The 27,167-nt window shown below is 38.5% G+C and overlaps 1 protein-coding gene across 1 annotated transcript; it reads left to right on the top strand.

The window, feature by feature from the left end:
- Nucleotides 1-10,710: 10,710 nt before the first annotated feature.
- On the top strand, nt 10,711-24,774 carry LOC139951844 (uncharacterized). Its single transcript, XM_071950912.1, has 3 exons — nt 10,711-11,269; nt 22,731-23,098; nt 24,568-24,774. The coding sequence occupies exons 1-3, from the start codon at nt 10,873-10,875 to the stop codon at nt 24,772-24,774; spliced, it is 972 nt and encodes a 323-aa protein (XP_071807013.1). The 5' UTR covers nt 10,711-10,872.
- Nucleotides 24,775-27,167: the final 2,393 nt, after the last annotated feature.

The following is a 27,167-nucleotide window of genomic DNA, read 5'->3' on the forward strand; positions in this document are numbered from 1 at the left end:
CATGCTGGACCAGCATTAACCTCGCTCAACAGTTAGCGCTTGCGCAATGGGTATTTGCAAAGAGGTCTATCCATACATTGATTAAAATAATATGTCTGTAAGAATATTAAAAATGCATATTATTAAGTAAACCGTGTAATTTTGTATATTCATCTTTTCCTTTTCGCTTGCATTGATGAACCAGCTCCGATTCCCGTAAGATAATGCGCATAACTTTTAGATTACAACATGGTTGTACTTTCTTGTATCAATCTGATAATTGTTTTGCCGGTGACCTCTTTAGGCCACCATAGATGTTTTTCCTTCCAACTTTTCCTCTTTTGCTAGTGTTGAAGCAGCTCCGATTCCCATGAGCTGTAATGATCATGACATTTAGATGACTACATTGTTGGTATCAATCTGATAATTATATTTGCCGATGGCGTCTTCAGGCCACCATAGATGCTTCTCCTTCCATCGCCAGTGATATCTTAAAAAATCATCATCAATACCTTAAGAAAACAAGACGACTAATCAAATCATCTAAGAGATGAATCTTTAATTGAAGAAGCGCCTGCCCGGAGGTTGTGAAAGGAGTAAAAACATTTCACGTAACTGTTCCAATCAGGCTGCTAAGCAACACCCAACGGCTACCAGGTTAGCGAAAAATGCCAACCGCGGTCAAATGATTTTTTATCCGAAGTTATTTGTCTCGATGAACTTAACTCGCTAAATCCTTTTTGTCATCTCTAGTATTTATGGAACTAATTTGACTTTGGTTTTTAGCCTGAGATGCACTTGGAGTTTGCCTTGGGGTAAAAATCTAGCTAGAAACAACTATTGCCATGCGAGTCTCTTGCCTGGACGCACAATATATGCCAGCTCTTATATCGGTGTTAGATTTGACGAGTGCCAACACTTTCTCTTCTCACCTAAACCATCCTCATCGTCAGTTGTCTTTTAGCCTGTCTGTACGAACCTTTTCCATTGTAGTGTATCTCTTGCACTATCGTTTATTTTAGTGAAGGGACTGGCCTCCGTATGATAGGGGAGGGAGGTGGAACTCAAACTTTTCGTTTTTTTTATGGTAAATATGTAAATAAGACGAGTGCTTCAAGCCAAAGAACAGTAGAGGGCGCATTTGGTATCCCTACAAATTAACATCACTAATTATTCTCTATCTTTGATGTCGCTTTGGTATTCCATATTATTGCCATTCTCCGATGTGTGCATCTCCTCACTTAGCAATAACTTAAAAAATTTGACCAAGACTTAAATAAAAATTGAAATCAATCCTATAATGTCCAACCTCTCCTCGTTCAGACGTCTTAATGCCTTGTACACATGGACATTTTCCAGGCAACTTCGAGGTAACCATCACTACATGCAGAATGAACACCTCGGCAGCACAAGAGACGTTCTCTCTAAATGTAAAAGAGTGACAAACACCACTCTTAACTTTTCGAGCTGTCCCTCATGTGGCTCTTCAAAAAGAGTGGTGGTTATTTCACTCTTTTACAGGGGTTTCACTCCAGGACAGAAAGAAAAATCACTCTAAAAGATGCAAACTTCAATCTAAAACAGTGGAAGCCCACTCGAAAAAGAGTTGTCCTTCATATGGCTCTTGAAAGAGTGCTTTTTCACTATTTTACATTAAGAGAGTTCTTAGCTGTAACTCCCTTGCCCTGAATGCAAGAATGTGCAAACAATGTAGTCGGACAAAATAGAACAAACCATTATAAACAAAGTACATATACATACTGATTTTCACTACGTTTTCTTGTTTCCTTGTTTGCGAAAACAGGCTGATCAAAACATACAAAGGGAAAATACTTCATCAAATCAAAGAAACTACAAAGTCCCCTCAAACTTCAAAGGGCTATGTTATTCAAACTCACACCGAAACAGAAAAGATGTGTCCTCAAATATTACATTTCAACATTACATTGTTATTCATACGATGATTTTGTTTTAACAGTTGTGCTCACAATGGAGGCTGTGTCAACAGGAGAATGGTACTCCGCTTTAGATGGTACCCGTCACGTATCTAATGCCCTTTAGTGATCCACATCTAATGGGCTACTGAAACGACCAAACGCAAGTTATCACCGTCAAATTGGACAAATTACCCGAAGATAATTTTCTCATTGGGCAATTTTCTCATCAAAACACCATTGGTGGAGGTATTCAAATGCTATCATCACAATCCAAACAAGATGCACTGTTAGTTTGGATCAACAAAATTCCGGCACCAGACTATCTTCATGGTAGGATCGAGTGATAAGTAACAGCAAGCAGCCTGAAACCAGACTGCACTCACCGCTCGAAAAACCAGCATGGTGGAAACCCAAATCAATTTCCAGCGTAAACTTTTAAAGGAACATTACAGAACTGATAAAAAGGGGAAAAAATGGTTTAAGATCACAGATCAAAAAAATCGTGAAGATCACTACAGACTCACATGAAACTAACACGCTCTTATGATGATGATAGTACAAAACATCTCTCGAAATTTTTCTGGTTGAATGTCGTTTGATGAGAAATAAATAAACTAATGTTTGTTTTTAGAGTTTATCGATCAGTGTGCGCTTTGTTCATTTTGTAAATTTTTTAAATCGACTTCATACGAAGTGTGTTTCTCGTGACCAAGATGGCCGATCGATCTCAAACTTCCCAGGTTTGTCAGTTTATGTATATGGTGAATTACATAAAGTGCTCACACTGCCAGCAACTGTTTTGTTATCAAAAAACTATTCCGTAATGTTCCTTTAAGTTTTCTTTCTGCGAGGACAAACATTTGAGGGAAATTGAATTTGCGAACGCTAATGAAACGTTGTTGTGACTGAAGCGAGTGTTTGGGCGCGATGGTGGGCCCGGGTCGCGAGCGGGTTCCTTGGCGCGGAGGGGAAGTGCCTCTCTTAGGGGCGCTAATGGGGGAGTTATGGGAGGCATCCAGCGGTGCAGAATGAGGGCCGACCACACAGGTGACATTTCTTGACGGTTGGGAGTTTTTTTGTTGAGATTGCAGGTGTGAAGAAGGGGAAGGTGAGGCGCACTTTGCACACAGTGATGTCTGTAGAAGATTAATATTAACCAGTACTGATACTCGCTGTCCAACGACTATTGTCTGTAACTTTGTAGGGCTTGAAGCTTTCTCCAGAAGATCGAAACGTCGAGTTGAAACCAACGGTTCTTTTCAGAACCACCCCAACTCATTAGTGATAGTCATTACTTGGTGTTACCGCAAACCTTTCTATGTGACTATTGTCTGCTTCCTTAAAGGCAGTGGTAATTACTCAAAATAGTTATAAGCATAAAACCTTACTTGGTAACGAGTAATGGGGAGAGGTTGATAGTATAAAACATTGTGAGAAACGGCCCCCTCTGATGTAGTTTGCGAGAAAGAAAATAACTTTCCACGAATTTGATTTCGAGACCTCAAGTTTAGAATTTGAGGTCTCGAAATCAAGCATCTGAAAGCACACAACTTCGTGTGACAAGGCTGTATCTCGTAACTTCGACGACCAATTGAGCTCAAATTTTCAACACGACTTCAACATCAACAGAAACAACAGCAACAACAACATTAGCAACAGCAGTATGGCCAACTAATTTTTATTTACCATTTCAAACAAGCCAAAGAACACGGCAGTCGGTTCCAGATCAAGGTCTTTAAAAGTTACAATTCTACTTGTTCTGATCTCTAAATTTTTACACCTTTAAGTTAGTCTGTCCTTTCTATTTTTCTCGCCCATCCAACAAGCACGTGTGCCAGCCAAGCTGTCTCCGACCGCCAAAATTAATCCCAATATTGTCATAACCCCTTCACGTATCTACAAAAGCCGCCGAAAAAAATAATACAAATCTCCAACAAAATATCAAAACATTAATTTTTAATAACCGCTTGGAGGATAGAGCCAGCCTCGGGTGTTGTTTTTCCTGGGGGGTTACACGCACAGGTGAGTGTACACGGATTTCCGAGGCTAGCGGTGGGGTTGACTGTAGATTGGGCTCGAGAGGGCGACTACCCACTGGGACGGGAAGATCACGTTTCAACTTGACCGACTATTATTAGCCGTAGATGTTACTTTTTTCGGGCAACTTCGAAATAAATAGAAAAGTCACTGGGCTGTCTACCTTTTGAACGTTTACAGCCCTGTAAATTTGGGATTTGTTTCCCGTCAGATTATGAAGTCCCCGGGTAAAATTAAGGCCAAGTGAAGTGTACTACGTCTAGAAAACTACATTAGTTGGTGTGTGCTATAGAACAGAAACCAGCACTTCTCAGAGCCACCACTACTCACAAACGAGATTTCACATGGTGTCTCCGCAAACCTTACTTAAAGGCAGCGGACACTATTGATAATTACTCAAAATAATTATTAGCATAAAACCTTATTTGGTAACAAGTATTTGGGAGCTGTTGGTGGTATAAAACATTGTGAGAAACGGATCCCTCTGAAGTAACGTAGTTTTTGAGAAAGAGGTAATTTCTAACTAAAATAAGAAAAGACTTCTAGTTATAAAGTCTTTTATTCCTATCTGAAAGCACACAAATTCGTCCAACAAGGGTGTTTTTTCTTACATAATTTTCTCGCAACTTCGATGACCAAATTGAGCCCAAATTTTCACAGGCTTGTTTTTTATGCTTATGATGGGATACACCAAGTGAGAACACTGGTCTTTGACAATTACCAAACATGTACAGTTCCTTTAAAGGCACTGGACACTTTATTGTTAGCATAAAAACTTACTTGGAAAAGAGCAGTTTTCACAGATTTGTTCTGTATTGGTAGTGCATATGTTGGGATACACCAAGTGAGAAGACTGGTCTTTGGCAATTACCGAAGATGTCCAGTGCCTTCAAAGATCTTATTTCGGTTATTTTTTTTCAATTGCTATGCTTGTTGGCCCCTAATACTTAATAAGTTATTTAGTGTACAGCAATCTTGAAGGCAAGGTATATTGTGATCGTGATTTGAAAACACTATATATGCATTTGAATGAAAACAATCTAAAAGGACTTTGTAAACTTGTAACTGAATGCAAAATCGGCATATACTTTTTGGTAAAAAAAATATGAAATTGTGGCTATATAACAAAACTTCAGAGAACATAACCTAACCAAAAAAGGAAATTGGATCGAACCATCCTAATTGGGAGGTTGCCGTGGGTGCTAGCGCTCCGTTCCACCCGGTCAGGTGTGCTCGGTTGCACGGCATGGGGTCCCCTAAAGAGCCCGTAGTCTCAACGGGGCCAGGGCGAGTTATCGCCCCGTAGTCCTGCGGCCGATGAGAGGTGTGATTGAAACGGTTTAACCGGGGTGAAAATGTGGCAATGTGGTCAACTTGTGGGCTCATTAAATCGTGATATGTGACTGTAAAGCTACCAATTGGTTTAAACTGTTTCTTAACATTATTGTCAGATTGTTAATTGGCCACCGTGTGATGTGTTACTTGTTTTATGAATATTCATGTAAGTGGGCGGAGCTTAATGTCTGTTGTTGTTTAAAATGACATGTGATTGTAAGCAACCAATGGCTTAAACTGTGTCCTGACAACATTATTGTCAGATTGTTAATTGGCCACCGTGTGTTGTGAGGTTACTTGGTTAAATGAATATTCATATTAGTGGGCGAAGCATAACGCATGCTGTCTAAAATAATTGGTCGAGCTTTGGTGACATAACGATATAGTATGCAAATAATGTGGTTTCTATCGTTACCACAGAATGTTCTGAACATTTAGTCGGGCTCCTTAAACACAGTATGTAAATTTGATAAAGCAACAGTTGTAACAAAAGCTGCATATATGTTAGAATACCGTCGAAGCTGTTTTCAATAAGTTTTCATTAAATACTTGTAACATAGCAAAGTTTTTATCTCATAATATGAAATTTTATTTCATAAAATATTATTTTATCCTTCAATAATTATTTTGTGCATGTTATTTTCTCAATAAATGCCTACTGAAATCTGAATGTTGCAAAATATTATTTCATATCAAAAAAACAACTTTTAGAAAAATAAAAAATACTCCGGTCACTCAAACTACTATCAATAAAAACCAGTTAAATTAAAGCAATTAAAAAACGGAAACCAATTTGACAAATTGAGCCCAAGCAGGTGACAGGAAACACTCATTAATCAGTGATAATTAAATTGGAAATCACTTGACCTAGTTCTTAAATGTCAGTATTTTATTCGTCGGTTTGTCGTCATTTTAAATGTCATTGGAAAGAGACAGATCGGGGCGAAGTATACTTAAAGGCAGTGGACACTATTGGTAATTACTCAAAATAGTATAAAACCTTACTTGTTAACGAGTAATGGGGAGCTGCGTTGATAGTAAAAAAAAAACACTGTGAGAAACGGCTCCCTCTGAAGTAACGTAGTTTTCGAGAAAGAAGTAGTTTTTCTCGAATTTATTTCGAGACCTCAGATTTGGAATTTGAGTTCTCGAAACCAAACCAAGCATCTGAAAGCACACTACGTGTGGTGACAAGGGTGTTTTTTGTCTTTCATTAATATCTCGCAACTTCGACGACCGATTGAGCTCAAATTTTTCACAGGTTTGATATTTTATGCACATGTTGAGTTACACCAACTGAGAAGACTGGTCTTTGACAATACCAATAGTGTCCAGTGCCTTAAAAGCGCGACGTGTGTTCTGAACAAAAAAATGTGAGGACACATTACACCGTCCATGCAGAAATAATACTCCATAATTGGAGTATACAATCTAAGGAAAGTTTCATGCAGAAACGTTTCTCAGATTTGCTTTCGAACCCCTCTCTCCGAAACCACATTGTTTTGAAGGGAATGGACCTTTACGGTACTTCACAATGGTGCAGCCATCTTGAGTTTCTCCAATATTGATATCAATGTTACCAAACCGAGGTTGGAAGACCAAAATAGTGTGGTTCCTATTTTCAAAATGATTATTAGCATCCATTATTTTTATTCGGTAAAAGGAACATGACCATAATTGAGGCTGCATGATAATGGTCTATTGTTTCTTATGATTGTGGCTAATGTGCCATTGACCAATAGCTACAGTGCTTCTTAAGGTCATTATTTTTTTAAAAGTAATTACAGAAGGATATACCCCCACTTTAAGACATAATAGAGGTAGTTACTACTCTTCGTAACTTCGATCTCTTCATGATAACTGTTTCGAAGCCAGGTCCCTCCCCCGCGGTGCGTACAGGGCAATGATACGGGCTTACCCCTACAGAGTGAGGTCTTTAACGGGGCCGCTTCGTACGCTTACACCCGGCCCGCCGCTGCTTGACGTATACCACCTGTAAAAACACGCTGTTTGATCGCTCTAGTCTTTGATATGAAGAAGTATTTCGTATAGGAATTGTTTTTAGTATGCTTTTAAAGGCAGTGGACACTATTGGTAATTACTCAAAATAATTATAGTCATAAAACCTTACTTGGTAACGAGTAATGTGGAGAGGTTGATGGTATAAAACATTGTGAGAAACGGCTCCCTCTAAAGTGACGTAGTTTTCGAGAAAGAATATATTTTCCACGAATTTGATTTCAAGACCTCAAGTTAAGAATTTGAGGTCTCGAAATCAAGCATCTGAAAGCATACAACTTCGTGTGACCAGGGTGTATTTGTCTTTCAAATTAATCTCGCAACTCCGACGACCAAAGGAGCTCAAATTTTCACAGGTTTGTTATTCTATGCATATGTTGAGATACACCAAGTGAGAAGACCGGTCTTTGACAATTACCAATAGTGTCCACTGTCTTTTAAGGCAAAGTATACCTTTGGTTTTTGGAAATGTTGATTGTACTGTTTCAAAGGCATTGATGAACACTGTCGGTAACTACTCAAAAATATTAAGTATTTAACGAGCAATGGAGAGCTGTTGATAGTAAAACATTGTGAGAAACGGCTCCCTCTGAAGTAAAAACGTGGTTTTTGAGAAATATGTAATGTCTTACTCAAATAATAAAATCATTCAGCTGAAATCTTCAAGCCAAAACCGCATCTGATAGGTCTATGGCTCGCCCCTTGACGATCGCTTTGTACTATGAATCACTGCTTACCGAATACTTGCTAATTGAGCTTAATGCAACTTCGCTGCACGTATGCGCTTAGCAAATTAACGGGGCCAGAACCTAATTTCATAGAGCTTCTTAAGCACAAAAATATCTAAGCACAACACAAATATATGCTTACGAGAATAAGGTCACCAGCCAAAGTGCCACGCCATATGTAAAACTGTGGCTGGTATCGCTGTGTATAGTTTTGAAGAAATATTATAATAGGAATTTGGATATCAAGTATATATATATATATTTTTAACCGTTTGATTGTACTGTTTTGAAGGCACTGCATGGGCACTATTGGTAGTTGCTACAAAAAATGTTAGCATAAAATTTACTTGAGAGCGAGCAGTGGAGAGCTGTTGATAGTACAAACATTGTGAGAAAAAACTCGCTCCAAATAAAGTAGTTTTTCAGAAAGAAAAACACTTCGATGACAATTGAGCCCAAATTGTCATGCATACAGGTTTAGATACACCAACTTTTTCTTTTCTTCTTCCATTGTTATCTCGCCTCTTTCGACGACCAATTGAGTTCAAATTTTCACAGGTTTGTTATTTTATGCATGGATACACCAAGTGAGAGTACAGGGCCCAATTTCATAGAGCTGCTAAGCACAACAATTGTCTAGGCATTACATTTCTTCCTTGATAAAAACACCAGCAGAGTTTAAATTCGTTGCATATTGCTTGTTACTGGTACTCAGCTGTTGTTTGCTTATCCTGAAAATCACGTGGAAACTTGGTTGGTAATCCTGTTTTTATCAAGGAAGAAATTTCATGCTAAGCAAATTGTTGTGCTTAGCAGCTCTATGAAATTGGGCCCTGGTCTTTGACAATTACCAAACATGTCCAGTGCATTTTAAGAGAAAGTACACCTTTGGTTGTTTTAACTGTTTGATTGCTTTAAAATGTAGAAAGCCTATGAATAATAGAATAACCTATGGAAGTTTCTATTCGCGTGTTTGAGATATCACAGATATTCCGGAGCGAGTCAGATTCAAATTTTGGTATAAGAACTGATGACATCCTTACCGAAATGAAAGTGCATTATCCACCTCTTACCACGTACGTTTTATTGTCATTAATTTTCAGAGTCATTACCAAACGTCTACAGACCCTTCTAAAATAGTGATTTTTAGCAAAACTAGATAAAATGTGTTCACAGTAAGCAGGCTAAATAATTAGTATAATTAGTTCTACATGAAAAACACAGACTGTAAAAAAAGTATCGCTTTGGCACAGTGCCGCCAAAATGACGCACTGTGCGTCCGTATTAGATACAGGAAAAAAACAACATTGACATGTAACAACAGGAATTAAATATACTGCAAGCTCCACGTGTAGTGGTGAAGAAAAGAGCAACACAAATTATTAATTGCGCATCTTTTTAGTATTTGTTGGTAAGTTATTGGTAAATTGCAAAAATGAGTTTATTACGTGACACCAAAATGGTTCAAGGTAAAAACGCCATCAACGTTAACCGCATAATATGACACACTGTTGGCCTCAAACCTGTAATCAACCTGTGCCGATAAGTAGCCGATTACGAACCGGGCACATCTGATACGTTGACCAATGATAGGGTGTTGAATTACAAATTGGGGAATATTATGGTTGCCCAAGTAAGATTCTTTTGAATGCCTTCTCACAGCATTCGTATGAATTAAAGTCCACACTAAGCATAAAACGAGAGGTCAGTCCTTTACTTAAATACCAACTGGATACTCACGTGCATGCAGGCTTAGCAGAAGACAGAATCACTGCTTACCGAATACTTGCTAATTGAGCTTAATGCAACTTCGCTGCACGTATGCGCTTAGCAAATTAACGGTGCCAGAACCTAATTTCATAGAGCTTCTTTAAAAGCACACAAATATCTAAGCACAACACAAATATATGCTTACGAGAATAAGGTCACCAGCCAAAGTGCCACGCCACATGTAAAACTGTGGCTGGTATCCTGCTTATTTTTGCTTAGCAGAAAGGTACTAAGCAAAATTCCGTGCTTAAGCAGCTCTAATATATTTGGTACTCTGCTTATTTTTGCTAATAATAGCAGAAATCTTGTAACATAAATCCATGCTCATGCGGCTCTATGAAATTGCAAGTTCAGTGACTGGGTACCTCCTCAGACGTGTCAGTGCAGCAGGCTACGCTTGAGGCTGATGTCAATGACAAGATGCTCACGCACCATACCTACGTGCTTAGCAAGAGTTCACTGACTGCTTACCCACAAAAACGTCCACCATTACGTGCTTAGCGGAGAACCTGAGGCTGACTGCGCTCTCATTAGCGGTTTACTGGTGCGTGGGTGATCTTCAAAGTCAGGGGTCTTTATGAAGCCAAACTGCTTGTTGGTAGTCTCACATGAGTGATGTACTTGAGTGTTGACTGGTAGTAGCGGACCACGAGGTCTACACACGCTGTGTTGAGTTTACCATTGAAGCGGTACAGTGTGTCAAAATAGTATGCAATTTGGATACACATCAGCTGCATTCAAGAACAGGACGGTACTGAACATCTAAGTCTGTTTGGTAACCCTCTATAAGTTCATTCTAAAAAGTTGAGACTGAAAATCTAAGGTTTTTTTTGTGTGTAGCTAGATAATCACGCCACGCGAAGTTTTGTTTGGGCACAATCCAACTTACTTCTGCTGTGTTTCCATAGATGAGCTGTAGTTTTTATCATCTGATATATTCGCTGGTAATTTTGTGGAATCTGGAGAGGTGTTTTCTGTGAAGATATACCGCTGTTGAGAAAGGATTTTGGGTTTGTTGACGATTTCTGCTTGTGGACAACTAGATATTGCTTTCATAGAGCAAGGACATGAATGCCGTAGCAAACATGTACGACTTGGCTAGTCGAGCCGGACCTTTCGGCATCGCCCTCATGGACACAGCACGGGTGAATCCGCTCCTCTACCCGGCAGCCTATCCAGCCTCACTCCCGGTCAATCTTTCATCCTCGGCCCTACTCAGACCGCCCACATCCACCCTCATCTTTCCTCCCGTGGTGGCAACAAAAAAGACTGGGTTCTCGATTGAAGACATTTTGCACCCTTCCTCGCCCTCCTCCGGGGAGAACGAGGAGAGAGGCGAGGACAGTCGATGTGGTCGTGGGGCGAATGCGTCGAATCACGGCAGTGTCGTGGAGGAGGCGAAGTGTATCTTTTCGTCAAGGTTGCTACAAACGTCGGCAGCTAGAACTTTCTTTCGTCTAAATGGTAATTTAATCATCTTTATTTCTTCCTTTAATGTTTGTCTAAGGTAAACAATAATTGGATAATTTAAGATAAAATCTTAATATGTGTACATGTATACTTCATTTATTGTAATATAAACCAATAATTGTCACCTACAATGCATTTTGAAATCAACTTGAATTGCATTGCAACAAATGGGGTGTTACAATTGACACCAATGGTTTTGTCGCATAATAACCAGTAGCAAGTATCAAAATTAACAACATCGGGTATTAAAAGAACACCAGTGTTATTCAGTTTCAAAGAGGTGTTTTTTCAACAATCTATGAATTTGATATTTGTGTCGTCCATTTTTACGCCCCTGTTTTTTTGCAGAGCGCCCGACTAATGCCCCATTTGAAATTGACCAAGGTGAACTCTTGTAACTAACAACATTTTCTTTAATTTGGGGTTATCATACATTGTTCCGCCACGAAGCATAAAAAACCCACCAAAGTAATAATCACAGGTTTGATCATGAAGGAAACTCTCCGTCCTCCATGGTTTGACCAAAGTCACGAAAGAAAAATAATGTGTTTTTTCCCTGCTCAAAACGTTAACCGAACATTGTTTACTACCATGTTTGTAGTACACAGTGATGATATGAGAAAACATGTCATGCAAGCCGTAGAAGTCTTTTTATTTATCCATTCAGGCTTTTCTTTTGAGATACCAACAGTTCAATAAACAGAAGGCCGAGAAAAAAACAATATTACAAAAAATAAAGTAAAAAACCAAGAGGAATAGAAGTTTAAAAAAACTAACAGCAGCCTTAGGGATTGCCCAAAAGAGATAGATCACTATTCCATGCGCCAAGAAAATTTGTGGTGGATTTGTCCTCCAGAACTAAAAACACTGGACACCTTTGGTAATTGTCAGAGACAAGTCTTCTCAACTGGTGTATCTCAAAACATGCACAAAATAACAAACCTGTGAAAATTTGAACTCGATTGGTCGTCGAAGTTGCGAGATAATAATGGAAGAAAAAAACACCCTTGTCACACGAAGTTGTGTGCTTCTTGCTTTCAAAATCTAATTCTGTGGTCTCGAAATCGAATTAATTAAAAATTACTTCCTTCTCGAAAACTACGTTACTTCAGAGGGAGCCGTTTCTCACAATGTTTTATACTATCAACACCTCTCCATTGATTGTTAACAAGTAAGTTTTTATGTTAAAAATTATTTTGAGTAAAATTAATGCCAATAGTGCCCACTGCCTTTAAACTGAAATACTAATTAAAAGATTAATTTAGTGTAACGTTTAAAGGCAGTGGACACTATTGGTAATTACTCAAAATAATTATTCGCATAAAACCTTTCTTGTTGACGAGTAATGGGGAGAGGTTGATAAGTATAAAACATTGTGAGAAACGGTTCCCTCTGAAGTGTCATAGTTTTGGAGAAGTCATTTTCCACGAATTTGATTTCGAAACCTCAAGTTTAGAACTTGAGGTCTCGAAATCAACCATCTAAACGCACACAACTTCGTGTGACAAGGGTGTTTTCTTCTTTCATTATTATCTCGCAACTCTGATGACCGATTGAGCACAACTTTTCACAGGTTTGTTATTTTATGCATATGTTGAGATACACCATTTGTGAAGGCTAGTCTTTGCCAATTATCAATAGTGTTCACTGCCTTTAAACTGTAAACGAACATTAACAACAAATGCACAAATTAACATTCCCCAAGATGAAATTTGTTCTATACAAATTGGCCCTACCATCATGGAGGACAATTTCATTGCATGTTACCATACAGAAAATAATTACTTAGACAAAAACATACTAAAACGAAATGAGATCAATTCAACAATATCTTAGCAGAACGTAAAACAAAACGTACCCCCCCCCAAAAAAAAAAAAAAAAACCACCAAAAAACACAACCGAAAAACACCAAAACACCAAATAAACAAGAAATATGAATAAACTATTTCTTTACTTACCAGGATAGAGTTCCCTACTCTCTAAATGTAAAAGAGTAAAAAACACCACTCTTTACATTTCGAGTTGTCCCTCATATGGCTCTTTAAAAAGAGTGGTGGTTATTTCACTCTTATAGAGGGGTTTCACTCCAGGACAGAGTGAAAAATATATCAAAACGATGCAAACTTCAATCTAAAAGAGTGCAAAGCCACTCGAAAAAGAGTTGTCCCTCATATGGCTCTTCAAAGAGTGCCTTTTCACTCAGAGTGCCTTTTCACTCCTTTGTATTTACGGAGATTACCCAAAACAGGCATGTCTTTCGGTTTGTGAAAGAGACAGTATTTTGTAATTTAGCCTGCAAGCATGGTCGGTATCATAAAGCACTACAAAGTTATGCTTCTCTCCAGAATAAAGTTACCCGAGCCAAAATACCATATCACCATTTACCATGTATCCTGTTTAATTGTTGCTAAGCAGGAACTTTAAGCAAGATTTTCTGCTTAAGTAGCTTAATGAAATTGGGTCCAATTCAGACTTGCTCTGTTGTATCATTATTTAGCAAGATTTTAAAGGGAAGGTACACGTTTGGTAATCGTCAAAGACCAGCATTCTCACTTGGTGTATCCCATCATATGCATAAAATAACAAGTCTGTGAAAATTTGGGCTTAATCGGTCATCGAAGTTGCGAGAAAATTAAGTGAGAAATTACCTCTTTCTCAAAAACTACGTTACTTCAGAGGGAGTTGTTTCCAACAATGTTTTATACTATCAACAGCTCTCCAATGCTCGTTACCAAGTCAGTTTTTAAGTTAATATTTGTTTTGAGTAATTACCAAACGTCTACCTTCCCTTTAAAGGCACTGGACACTTAATTGTCAAAGACCATTCCTTTCACTTGATGTATCCCAATAATATTTATGCATAAAACAACAAGAGATTGTCTTGGTCAAATTCACAAAATGAGCAGCCAATAGTTATAATTTTCATGAGTTCGAATTATAGCTGTTTTGTCTATCCAGTTGTTACTGCGTTTCAAATTCAGAATTTGGCCATTCAATTTCGTTTTGGGTCGAGTCAAATTCCTACAGCACTCTGTTTAATTTAGCGTATCGTCATTCTTTTTCGTGACACACACGCCTCAAGAAGCGTTTTCAAATTTGAATGCTGCTTTGATGAATTGTTAAATTGAATGATTACTTTGTATAATCGAATAACGCAACACTACATTTTGACTAATCATAAAACGAAATCGAATGACCCTTTTCAGTAGCATTCGATTTCGCGCGAAATAGAATAGCTTGGTGGTTAAATTTGCTGCTCGTTTGCCAAAACTGACCGAAAAAACCTGTATTTCTTGAGTAATCACCCATAGCGCCAAGGCCTTTAAGCCCTATCAAATTGGGCCCAGTTCAACTGGCTCTGTCGTTTCAATAATTATAAGGGGGGGACGCGAAAGTTTTAATATTTTTGCCAATTTGACAAGTCTTTAAAGAAAATGAAAAAAAAATCGGTTAAATTTGTCAACACCAACAGGTGTTTGAAGTCATCAACCTCTGACACGTCTCTTAAAAAATCTTGATTAATTAATCTCATTAGCCTATGGAGCACGCAGAACAATAGAATCTTGAAACAATACACTGCTCATGTGATTAGCGTTCAATTAGGGTCATTTTCCGTGGTATAATAACCCCGGGGTGGCTCGTGCCGAGGCGAGGTGGATGGCGAGGCGGTAGGGCTTTGTAGTCCCGGGGAAGGCTTAGGGGGCAACGCGGTCGAAATCTCGCTAAATGGCCCAGGTACTTCCGTAGTTTTCCTGCAATCAAAATAAGGTGGAACATGACACCTTTTTTTTAACACGTGATTTAGATTTCCACCTATCAAAAGTGTCCTCGGAAAAACTCTTGGCAGACGTAGGTCACGTGACATTGGTTTGAACCAATTGGATTCATTCATAGAGAACCGTTTAAAAAATACCTTTATTTTTTACTTCCGTAGCTCGATTTGAAATCAAAATACTGTGGAACACGGCACACCTGATGATGAAATTATCACCTTTTTGAAACACGTGATTTAAGTTTCCACCAATCACAACTGTCCTTGGAATTTTTATTTTTTGTTAGACGTAAAGTCACGTGACATTAGATTGAACCAATTAGAAACATTCATAGAGAAATTATCACCTCTATTTTATCACGTGATTTTGACTTTCCACCGATCAAAAATGTCTTTTTTTTTTCAATCATAGATATAACCATTTTAAAGATCATGCACATTTTGCACCAGTCATAATTGCAATTATTACTATTTTGTGACCTAGCTTGGATTTTGACGCCTGTCAGATTTTTTGGCAAATTTGATTCCTTGATAATTAGGTTATTTGGTGTTAATTAACAAGGGCACACTGACTCTCTCAATTAACACGTAGCACCTGTTTATCAATGAACACTCCCGCAAAACTGCCTTACAGTTTTTGAACGTTTTCTTTTTAATTAAAGGCACTGGACACGATTGGTAATTACTCAAAATAATTGTTAGCATAAAAACTTTGTTAATGACCAATGGAGAGCTGTTGATAGTATAAAACATTGTGAGAAACGGCTCCCTCTGAAGTAACGCGGTTTTCGAGAAAGGAGTTACTTTCCACTAAAATAATATTTGAATTTGATTTCGAGACCTGAGAATAGCATTTGAGGTCCCGAAATCAAGCATAATATGAAAGCACACAACTTCGTGTGACAAATGGTGTCTTTGACAAAATACCAAAGGTACGTAAAGCTGAAAATGGAATTTTTGCATTATTTTTAAGGACAAACTCAAACTTAAAGACAAATTAAACAGTAGAACTGAAAGCCGAAAATGTGACATTTTCGGTTTATTTGGTCAACCGTGTAGATTTATTGACAATAACTGAGACGCATATCAAGATTTTTAAAAAGTGAACGTTGTGAAAAGTGTGTACTGTAAAACAAAAGCATCATGAAGCAGAAATGAGATTTGGAACCTCAGAATGTACTCTTCATATAAGCAGAATCTCTTGCTAAAATAACAGTGCTCTTTAAAGGCAGTGGACACTATTGGTAAATAATTATTAGCCTAAAACCTCACATGATAACGAGTATGGGGAGAGGTTGATGGTATAAAACATTGTGAGACTCGGCTCCCTCTGAAGTGACATAGTTTTCGAGAAAGGAGTAATTTTCAACGAATTTGATTTCGAGACCTCAGGTTTAGAACTTGAGGTCTCGAAATCAACCATCTAAACGCACACAACTTCGTGTGACAAGGGTGTTTTTGTATTTCATTCATATCTCGCAACTTCGACGACCAATTGGGCTCAAATTTTCACAGGTTTGTTATTTTATGCATATGTTTAGATACACCAAGTGAGAAGACTGGTCTTTGACAATTACCAATAGTGTCCAGGGCCTTTGAAAAAAGCGAGAGCAACTGTAGTGTGACTAACTCAATGCAGGCCAAAATACATGGGTGCAAACTATTTTTAAGTATGATGTGTAAATTACTCTGTTAACACTGTGACCTCTGAGGAATTTACTGATATTTAAATGCATCATAGGGTTGGTATTTTAACCTTTATAGATTAATTGCAGAAATTTGGTACCTTTGGTGACTTGTTTTGAAACCGATCAATAGGGAATAAATCCCATAGATAGTAATGGAACAATAATATTGTTCGTTTCGTCACAATCAATGAAAAAAAAATGTTTGAGCCCTTTCCATTAACTGCTATTTTGAATCATTTTCTTCCAATGCAATTATTATGGATATTAAAACTTGTCATCTATGGTCAAAGCTATCCTAAAGCTGTTGTGAAATAATATTTTGAAATAAATGATTATAAAATATAATACGCTTTCCATTGTTTCGTCGCCGTTTTACATCCAATAAAGCTACATGACGTCACTGCACTGCGTATAAAAACAAAATGGCCGCGCTACAATGAATTGAATATCGTCAAAGGTGCGAATTATCCCAAAGTGAACCTGACCAGCGTAGTGCTTTCACAGAGACCTATCCAAACAACCTTACACCATGTAACAACCCCTCCGGGTGCAGAAATTTTCCCAAAATAACTATAAATAGACCGACTTTTGTTTTATTATTTCGCCGTAGAGTAAGCTCACATTTGCAGAGCGGAGATATATTACTTCTTGCCTATGGCTAATGTGGTGGATGGGAAATATCTGGTTTTTCCGGTTTGCGGGTAGTTGACAACGCGAATTCGGAGAAGTTCTTTCTTAAGGCTTCTAATGTTGACCTCTTTTACCTATAACCATACATTGAAACTTTAGATAATATGAAAATAATGTGAATATTTTGATCATAGAGAAATGAAATTAAACAAATGAAGAAGTTAACTCTTTCAGTGCCCGCTTTTTTGCCCTTTGAACTTCCCATCTTTTTTAGTTTTGTCGAATGTCTGTAAAAACAAACTGTTTAATTCTGTCTCACCAAACAATATAATTGCATCTTGCTGATTATTTGTGTTGTCTTAGTACATCCCAAAGTTAACCTTTAAAGGAACACGTTGCCTTGAATCGGACGAGTTGGTCTTTAAAAAGCGTCTGTAACCTTTTTTTATAAAATGCATATGGTTGGAAAGATGTTTTAAAAGTAGAATACTATGATTCACACAAGTTTGCCTCGAAATTGCGTGGTTTTCCTTTTATTGTGCGAACTAACACGGTGGGCCATTTATTTCACTCCCATAAGTGACCGACCGTGTTAGTCGACGAGGTAAAATGAAAACCGTGCAATTTCGAGGCATGTTTGTGTAGATCATTGTATTCTACTTTGACATTATCTTTCTACCCATATGCATTTTATAACAAACGGTTACAAACGCTTTTCAAATAACAACTCGACCGATCCAAGGCAACGTGTTCCTTTAACAATTTGACGCATTGAAATAAGGACAACACTGCGAGGAAAAAAGTATAGCTGAAAAAGCAGCAGGAAGGCCATTGTTTTCTCGAAAGCAACAATGATGTGCAAATTTTTACAAAATGGCTATGTTTGATAATCATCACAGAGGAAGAAGGAATGAATATATTCATTTAACAATATAGGGAATATAAATGTACAGTTTTGTGGTTAAAGAGTGGGAAATTCAAAACTGTTGACAACATTTTGTATTGTACATGTAGTTTAATTGGGAAAACCATTTCCGTAATAACAAATTATGTTGAGATATTAACATGAATAATTTCCTTCCTAACAAAAGAGAGACGTGCACTACTCGATACTCTATCAATTTCAAAAGCAAGCGGGGGATTCATTTTCTAGCAATTTTAATGGAGTGCCGTCGGTATGGGACACCCTGCTTCTCAACACAGCACGGGTGAAAAGAGCTAAGTACACGGTCGAGTTTTCCCGCTCTGCACGGTACCGCTTCGGGTTCTCGGACTACCAAGTTGCCATTGGGGTTTAAAGGCACTGGAAACCGTTGGTAATTCTCACTTGTTGTATCCCAACATAATAATGCAGAAAAAAGAAAATCTGTGAAAATTTGGGCTCAATTGGTCATCGAATTTACAAGAAAATAAGATATAAAAAAAACTTGTTTCATTACTTTGTGTAGTTTGGGATGCATAATAAAAGGCTTCAGCTGAAGTCTTTTATTATTTGAGTGAGAATTTACCTTTTTCTCAAAAACTATATACGCTAGTTCACAGGGAGCCGTTTCTCAGAGTGTGTTATACCATCAACAGCTTTTCATTGCTCACTACCAAGTAAGCTTTTATGCTAAAAAAATATTTAAACAATTACCAAAAGTGTCCAGTGCTTTAAGCTATAGTTTTTTTTTCACCCACACTGCGCCATTTTGGCGGCATTGTGCCCAAGCGAGACTTTTTTTTTTATTTTTATTTTTTTACAAATCTTTTCCAGTGCCTTTAAAAGGGTTTCATCGTGCATTTGCTTTCATTTTCTGGGTCGGCATTTTGTTCTCCCGAGTAAATAATATTCTCTGGCCACTTAAAGATAGACAGTTACCCCTCAAAATGCTTTTTGTGTGACGTACGTGGCTCTACACCACCAGTGCATTAGGAAACAGTTTTATAAGCTAAGTACGTCTAATGGTTATTCTCCATGTATCATCATTACATTTCACGCTGTTTTTGCTAGCAAAATTGACAGGAGACATTTCAGACGCCCTTCAAACTCTGTGTTTCTTCCCCAGTGATGTTCTTCACCGTCTCTCTGCATGAGGGACCAATTATTTCTTTTTCCCGATGATTTTCTTTTATCGGGTGGCGATAATTTGGCCCAGCCCTCCCTTTGCGGGTCGCCCGAGACTGTCTGTCCTTCACCCCGGCCGGCCGGGCGGGGGCAGAGCCTCGCGTACACCGCTTGCCTCCCACCCCCTGTAGGCCCGAACTCCGAGGATAACTTACAATATTTCATGAGTCGTAAGGTATAACTTCAAAGCACTTGTCTTTTTACATTACTATAGTTAAGTTAAAACACGGAACTGAAATCCAGCCTCTATTAATTGACGTATGTGATGAGCCAAAGCAACATTAAAGTTTTAACAGAAAAACATCACTTTTTACGTGTGAATATCAACCTTAGTAACTGCTCAACGTGACATTATTAAAATATTATCGTCATGAAACAGCCGTCAGCGTAAACAGAATGCCCCCCTTAGGCTGTCAAGTTAGTGTAGAGTCGAGCTGTTAGACTATTTTATTTGCTTGAAATTATTCAAAGTGCTGATAGGTTTGCCCTTTTCGCCCCGATTTGAAACTGATCAATTCGCAGGGAAACGGGGGTCGCAAGTTACCTCTTGAGGTTATTGGTGGTTCTTGGTCAAGTTGAATAAATAAAACAGTTTAATCTCAGGGCTGTGTAACGTTCAAATTAATATTGAATAATACCATGTACTGGCGATCAGTGTTGCATGAAAATAACTTATAATTTTATTCTGGTTGAAGCCAGGGACTCTAAAAATACAAAACATTAATCACTGTACCGGCCAATAACCCAACGTAGAGAGGACACGAAAACAAGTTTCAGTTTGAGATGTGGGGGGGGGGGCCTAGTGAATTATTCCACGCAGTAAGGTAGGGACTGAAAACCCAATCCACACAGTGCCCATGGCGTGATTTGAACCGGGACCATGATCACCAACCCGTTGCCCCCAAATCAAGTTGAAACAAACAAATAACAGCAACACAACTTCTAATGTGCACACGGAGACGACCTCGACCAAAATAGATGTTCACCATTACTTTTGCCGGTACATCCTTCTCAGTCTGTAGACCCGTACCCAAACTCACTTTGGAGTAAACTTCAAAATCCCATCAGGGACACAACATCTCTTAGCACATTTAAGACGCTTCTGAAAGCCCATTTTGTTTCAGGAGGCCTATCGTTAATGACTTGTTTATTAAATAAAGATATTTTCTGCTGTGCCTCATAAGCGCCTTTATTCGGCACTTTGTAAATTTTGACTGATTGATTAAAGGCAGTGGACACTATTGGTAATTGTCAAAGACTAGCCTTCACAGTTGGTGTATCTCAACATATGCATAAAATAACTAACCTGTGAAATTTTGAGATCAATCGGTCATCAAAGTTGCGAGATAATAATGAAGGAAGAAAACACCCTTGTCACACGAAGTTGTGTGCTTTCAGATGCTTGATTTCGAGACCTCAAATTCTAAATCTGAGGTCTCGAAATCAAATTCATGGAAAATTACTCCTTTCTCGAAAACTATGTCACTTCAGAGGGAGCCCTTTCTCACAATGTTTTATACCACAAACCTCTCCCCATTTCTCGTCACCAAGAAAGGTTTTAGGCTAATAATTATTTAGAGTAATTACCAATAGTGTCCACTGCCTTTAATCATGGGGATCCCGTTCTTTCCAGGTAGCTGCAGGGAAGGTGTGGAACGGTCTACCACATTCCATCAGAGCCATCCAGACAATAGACACTTTCAAAACAACCCTGAAGACCCATCTTTTTTCCAAAAACATTTCAGTAACATTCACTAGATATTGAAATTTTTAATTTGTCTTGATCTTTGCACTGCTGGAGAACAACCAAGGTGAACGTTTTTATTGGAGCAAGCGCCATGAGCACTTTCTTTTTGTGGATACCGGCGCTATAGAAGACGTCATTATTACTATTAATCTTCAATAACTAATCAACTGGATAAATGCACACAATTTTTGACCGTAATAATTAGCTTCCCTGACTCAAATCAAAGAGACAAAACCTACGTTTTACTGATTGTATGTGTGGAATGCAGTGTGTTTCATTTCGTTTTGAAACCAGCAAGAAATCTGACAAACTTGACAGGACACTGTGGACCAAGGAGACTCATTTCTTCGCACCCTCACACCGCTACTAATCCAGTCTTCATGTTCTTACATAAAATTCACTAACGAGCCACAGATCTTGCCAAATCTACACCAAATGTTACAAATACTTAGAAGAGAGTTCTTGACCTTAAAAAATATTCCGGTGGGCTTAGGTCACGCGTACTCTAAAAACCACAGTTTCACATAGGCCTGACATGTACATATAGTAGACAAACAAACTCGCCTCACTGCGAGAGACGATGGAGCACGCGTTTTTTTGTTTTCACCGTCTCCGAGCTGAACCGCAACGCCGGGGCTCGCTGCGTTTTCCCCCGGTGGTCCGTAGACTCACTTCGCTGTCAAGTCAGCGTGTAACCCCGTAGGTCGGGGTTCGTCAACGGGTCGCACTTATTGTTTTCTAATGACTTTTGGATGGGTTTTAGTTGAATCGGTCTTGACAATAATGCGTTCGGAGGAGCCAGGTTAGCCGTTTGGGGTCTGGCTTGTATAAACACTGTTTTTAGTTTATACGAACTCCCATGCAGGCAAGGGGTAGTAGGGCATACTGGTTTTGTTTGGACTCCTGTGCTTATTTTGGCGGATGTTATGTTTTAAATACCAAGTCTGTTCCTCTTCTTCGTAAAGAAGTATGTGGCTGCAATAAGCTTCCGTACGATATTCCTCACTTATAGAATGTTACTTTAGCAAAATGTTACGTCATCAAACTATGTTGTATTTAATAAATGGACACATATGTGAAATTTAAGCCCAGTGATGATGTTGAAGAGTAAATGAAAGTCAAATTGTAATCTATAAAATCTAAAGTATGGTTTAGTTCCAGAAAAATGTACTCGTAGAGATTGCGAGTATGTCTAGTCTCGTACACTCAGTCAAACAATACAGCCCCCCCCCCTCTTCACCCCCCACCCCCCCCCCCCCAATAAAAAAAAAAAAATGGATTGCATGGCATCTTGAACGAGGTGAAAATATAGTGTAAAAATTATTTGACGATTTATTTTTATTTGCAAACGCACCAGACTTTTATTAAAAAGTGTATCTCTGTTGTTCAAAAAGAATATTGTAAAACTGTGTGTTGAAAGTTTCAGTGTTTGAAGGGAAGAAGTAGGATTGTTTTGAAGTACAGTTGCAATCTTGTTAAATGTTCAATGACCTTATTTCATTGCATACAGATCCTCTTCGTCACCATTTCAACCCGAGCCCCTACCACCACTCCGTCAGCACCGTGAGCGGCTACGGATCCACGCCGTGCACATCGACTCTATCCCCCGCCTCCCTCAGCGTGCCGATCCCGGTGCCGGTATACCTGAGAGGGAAGTCTCCGAGCGGGTCACCTCACGACGCCGCACGCTCGGCCAAGAAATGCCGGAGGAGTCGCACCGTGTTCACGGAGCTGCAGCTCATGGGGCTTGAGAAGCGATTTGAACGGCAGAAGTACTTGTCCACGCCGGACCGATTGGAGTTAGCGGACACGTTGGGGTTGAGTCAGTTGCAAGTGAAGACGTGGTATCAGAATCGAAGAATGAAGTGGAAAAAACAGGTGCGGACTTTCGGAAATCTAATTATGTTGCACATTCTAGATTCTTAAAGGCACTGAACACGTTTGACAACATTGCCAGTTTTCTCACTTGTATATCCCAATAGATAAAACAACAAGAAATTGTTTGCTCAATTGAATCATTGAAGTTGCAAGAAAATAATGAAAGCAAAAAACACCCTTGTCACACAACATGTGTTTACTTACAGATGCATGAGGAACACTTGATCAGGCCTGGTGAAGTCTTTCGTAGATTCAAATTATCTTTTTAGTGAGAAATTACCTTTATCTGAAAATCTACATTACTTCAGAGAGAGTCGTTTCTCACAATGTTTTATACTACCAACAGCTCTCCGTTGGTCAGGACCAAGTTAGTTTGTATGCTAATAATATATTTTTGGCAATTGCTAAACCTCTCCAGTGCCTTTAAATAAAATGTAATAATTCCGTCTCATTACAATACTAATTGCTATGACATTTTGTTATGACTTCATGCAACACTGATCCTAATTAACGTTGATCTTTCAATCTCCCATTATCTGAACTTTGATCATAATTAAAATAATTCAAAAGCCATATAATGACGTTAACACAATAAAATACATTAAAACACAAAACACATAAAAGGAAAGAATTGTTTGTTTAGGGGTACAACTTTTAGTAGTAGCATCTTTCTGACGACCTCAAGTGCTCGAAACATCGCAGTCACATTCAAGGGGAAAATAGCATTAACCTTTTGTTGTCAGTCGAGTCAGTTCGGTTCGTTTGTATTTAATAATATTAGCATTGGAAATCAAAATATCTTATGTTGAAACTGCAAATTTATATTTTTTTGGGGGGGTATGACACTGCTCTAGATGCAAAGGTCGTGGGTTCGCATCCCACCCGATTAATATGCCTGTGATTTATTTTCCCACAGAACTCGAATAAGTACTGAGTATACAGTGCTAACACACATCGGCGTATAATGGGTATACAAACCAAAGTGAATATTAATCCCAGATGCAAATTAATTTAACATCTATTACATTTTGTATGAGTTAAAGCCAGTGGACACTATTGGTAATTGTCAAAGACCAGTCTTCTCACTTTGTGTATTTCAATATATACATAAAATAACCAACCTGTGAAAATTTGAGCTCAATCGGACTTCGAAGTTGCGAGATAATAATGAAAGAAAAAACACCATTGTCACACGAAGTTGTGTGCTTTCAGATGCTTGATTTCGAGACCTCAAATTCTAAACTTGAGGTCTTGAAATCAAATTCGTGGAAAATTACTTCTTTTTCGAAAACTACGTCACTTCAGAGGGAGCCGTTTCTCACAATGTTTTATACCATGAACTTCTCCCCATTACTCATTACCGAGTAAGGTTTTATGCTAATAATTATTATGAGTAGTTACTAATAGTGTCCACTGCCTTTAATAACAGTTCAAAAGTTAACATATTTTTTCGGCTGTGTGTTATTTAGGTTCTACAAGGCGGTAGTCAGGAGGCGCCCACCAAGCCCAAAGGCCGACCAAAGAAGTGCGAATTTCACGACTCCGTGACGTCACCGTCTCCACTGACGTCACCGTCAGCGATGACGTCACCTCCTGCGTCACCAGCGTCATCTTGTTACAGCGATTTGTCCTCGGACCACCACAGTGAGCAGCAGCAATGCAACGCGGACACATGAGAGAAATGACAGAAAAGAAGTTTTTACAAGAAAAGATCTGTTTTAAAAGACAACTGCACGAACCAAAATCATCAGTCATTGATATGCAAATGTATGTAAATCAAACACTGATGTAACCCACCGAAGGATACTGCATCGTCTACTCCAGGAGAGCTCAGCCGTCGATCTCACAAAACTCTTCCTAACTTTAGGATCAATTACGAGTTCAGCAGCCGATTTCACGAATCTTTGGCGCAACTTACGCAATAAACGTTGCGCAAGTGGACTTACGCAGTTGCGTAAAATCGGCTTCAGTTCGTAACCATAGACGTTTTAGACGCATTGAACCCATCCTAAGTTAGGACGAGTAGGATCAGTCCCAGCGTTTCGTGAAATCGGAAGTTATGCACAAGTTTGAAACAACAATTTAGAGAATCACTAAAAGAAAATGGTATAGGCTAATAATGGAGTTGATCAAAAAAGTAACTTGAAATAAAAAAATGTGTAAATAACTAATTTAATCTAAATCTTCTGGTATCGACAACTGTTATTATTGTATATTTGGATGACTGTAAAAATGATCTTGCCTGTTGTTAATATTAATTCCCGTTGTTATTATTATGTAACAATCTATCAATACTATAAGGAATCTTTGTGGACCATAACATAATAATAACTTTGACCATACGGCTATTTCATGCTACAATACGCTGAAGAAAATGCGAAACAGTAATCATAATCCCACCGAAATGTTGTTTGGTAGTTGTAGTTAAAAGTATTAGACTGGTTACCATGTCCGTGTAGCATAGTAATGGACAGAATACACTATATGTCAAAATTGACCAGGAGTCCGGGTCCCAGACCCATTTCTCGGATTTTGCGTCTATTTTGAACATTTTCTTGGTCATTTTCGACAGAGATTCCGGTTCACACTGAACCAAAAAGGGTCAGACCTCTGGGACCTGGAACAGGGTCAACTTTGACCCGGTATTTTTTTAGAGTTTAAACAGGTGATTATAGTTGCTGAATGGTTTGACATAGACATTTTAAGGTTTCACAAAAGTGTGTGTGATGCACTTACATGTCTGGCCAATGGCAAGATGCACTAGTGGTGTCATTTTCTTCAAAAACGTTTTTCCCCAGTATTTGTTTCTGCTTGAATGACCTCCCTTCAAAAACTGTGTCAGGTATAACTTATTAGATTAAATCTGCTGGAGCCTTACTTGGGATCAAAGAATTGAATTATTCTGTTTGTCTTTTGATAATTTATTGACTTTATTAATATGTCTACATGGCGCACATCAAGTCGCTGGCCCTTATAAATGAAAATGTCAAACTCACCCAAGAAAATATTTTGTGATTGTGTGTGGGTCTGAATGAGCATGCGCAGTCTATCCCTCTAGCGGTGAGCATGCACCATGGGCCCAAGGCTGTGAAGCTATGTGTAAATTATACTGTCACAATATTTGTAGACACAGTGTATAATATTAATCCCTTTTTCAAGGCGACATCTTGGTCATATTTTGCACAAGGCCTCATTATAGGCAGCAGTGGACACTATTGGTAGTTACTCAAAATAATTATTAGCACAAACCTTACTTGGTAACGAGTAATGGGGAGAGGTTAATAGTATAAAACATTGTGAGAAACGGCTCCCTCTGCGAAGTGGAGTAGTTTCGAGAAAGAAGTAATTTTCCACGAATTTGATTTCGAGACTTCAGATTTAAAATTTGAGGCCTCGAAATCAAGCATCTCAAAGCACACAACTTCGTGTGACGATGCTGTTTTTTCTTTCATTATAGGAAATTGAGTCCAAATTTTCACAGGTTTGTTATTTTGTGCATAATGTTGAGATACAGCAAGTGGTAAGACTGGTCTTTGACAATTTCCAATAGTGTCTACTGCCTTTAAAATACAAACTCGAAAGGAGTAACATTTTCCTGAAGACCAAACGAGCAAGTGCTCGAAACGTGGCAATTTCTCTCGGGAGAAAAAAAATACAATTATACCTTTGGTCGACTGTCAACCGAGTCAGTTCGGTTCAGTTTCCCAAGTGTTAAGGACACTGGACACTATTGGTAATTGTCAAAGACCAGCCTTCTCACTTGGTGTATCTCAACATAATTATGCAGTAAAATAACAAACCTGTGAAAATTTGAGATCGATTGGTCGTTGCGAGATGAAAGGAAAAAAAATACCCTTGTCACACGAAGTTGTGTGTTCTCGATCAAATGCTTGATTTCGAGACCTCAAATTCTAAATCATTTTGTGTGCAACCCCATTACTCGTTACCAAGTGAGGTTTCATTGCGATCATTATTTTGAGTAATCACCAATAGTGTCCACTGCGTTTAATTAAACAATGGGATTTGGGACTTTGGAACTCTTGGGGGCAGCAGACTTTCAAATGTTTAC

Source organism: Asterias amurensis, chromosome 19 (genome assembly GCF_032118995.1).
Source record: "Asterias amurensis chromosome 19, ASM3211899v1".
NCBI classification, from domain to species: Eukaryota; Metazoa; Echinodermata; class Asteroidea; order Forcipulatida; family Asteriidae; genus Asterias; species Asterias amurensis.

Bases quoted from the DNA above. Each gene is read 5' to 3' on its own strand.
- LOC139951844 (XM_071950912.1), top strand. From the start codon at position 10,873: ATGAATGCCGTAGCAAACATGTACGACTTGGCTAGTCGAGCCGGACCT. The intron at 11,270-22,730 runs GTAATTTAATCA...CATTGCATACAG, and splicing joins AACTTTCTTTCGTCTAAATG to ATCCTCTTCGTCACCATTTC. The intron at 23,099-24,567 runs GTGCGGACTTTC...TGTGTTATTTAG, and splicing joins GAATGAAGTGGAAAAAACAG to GTTCTACAAGGCGGTAGTCA.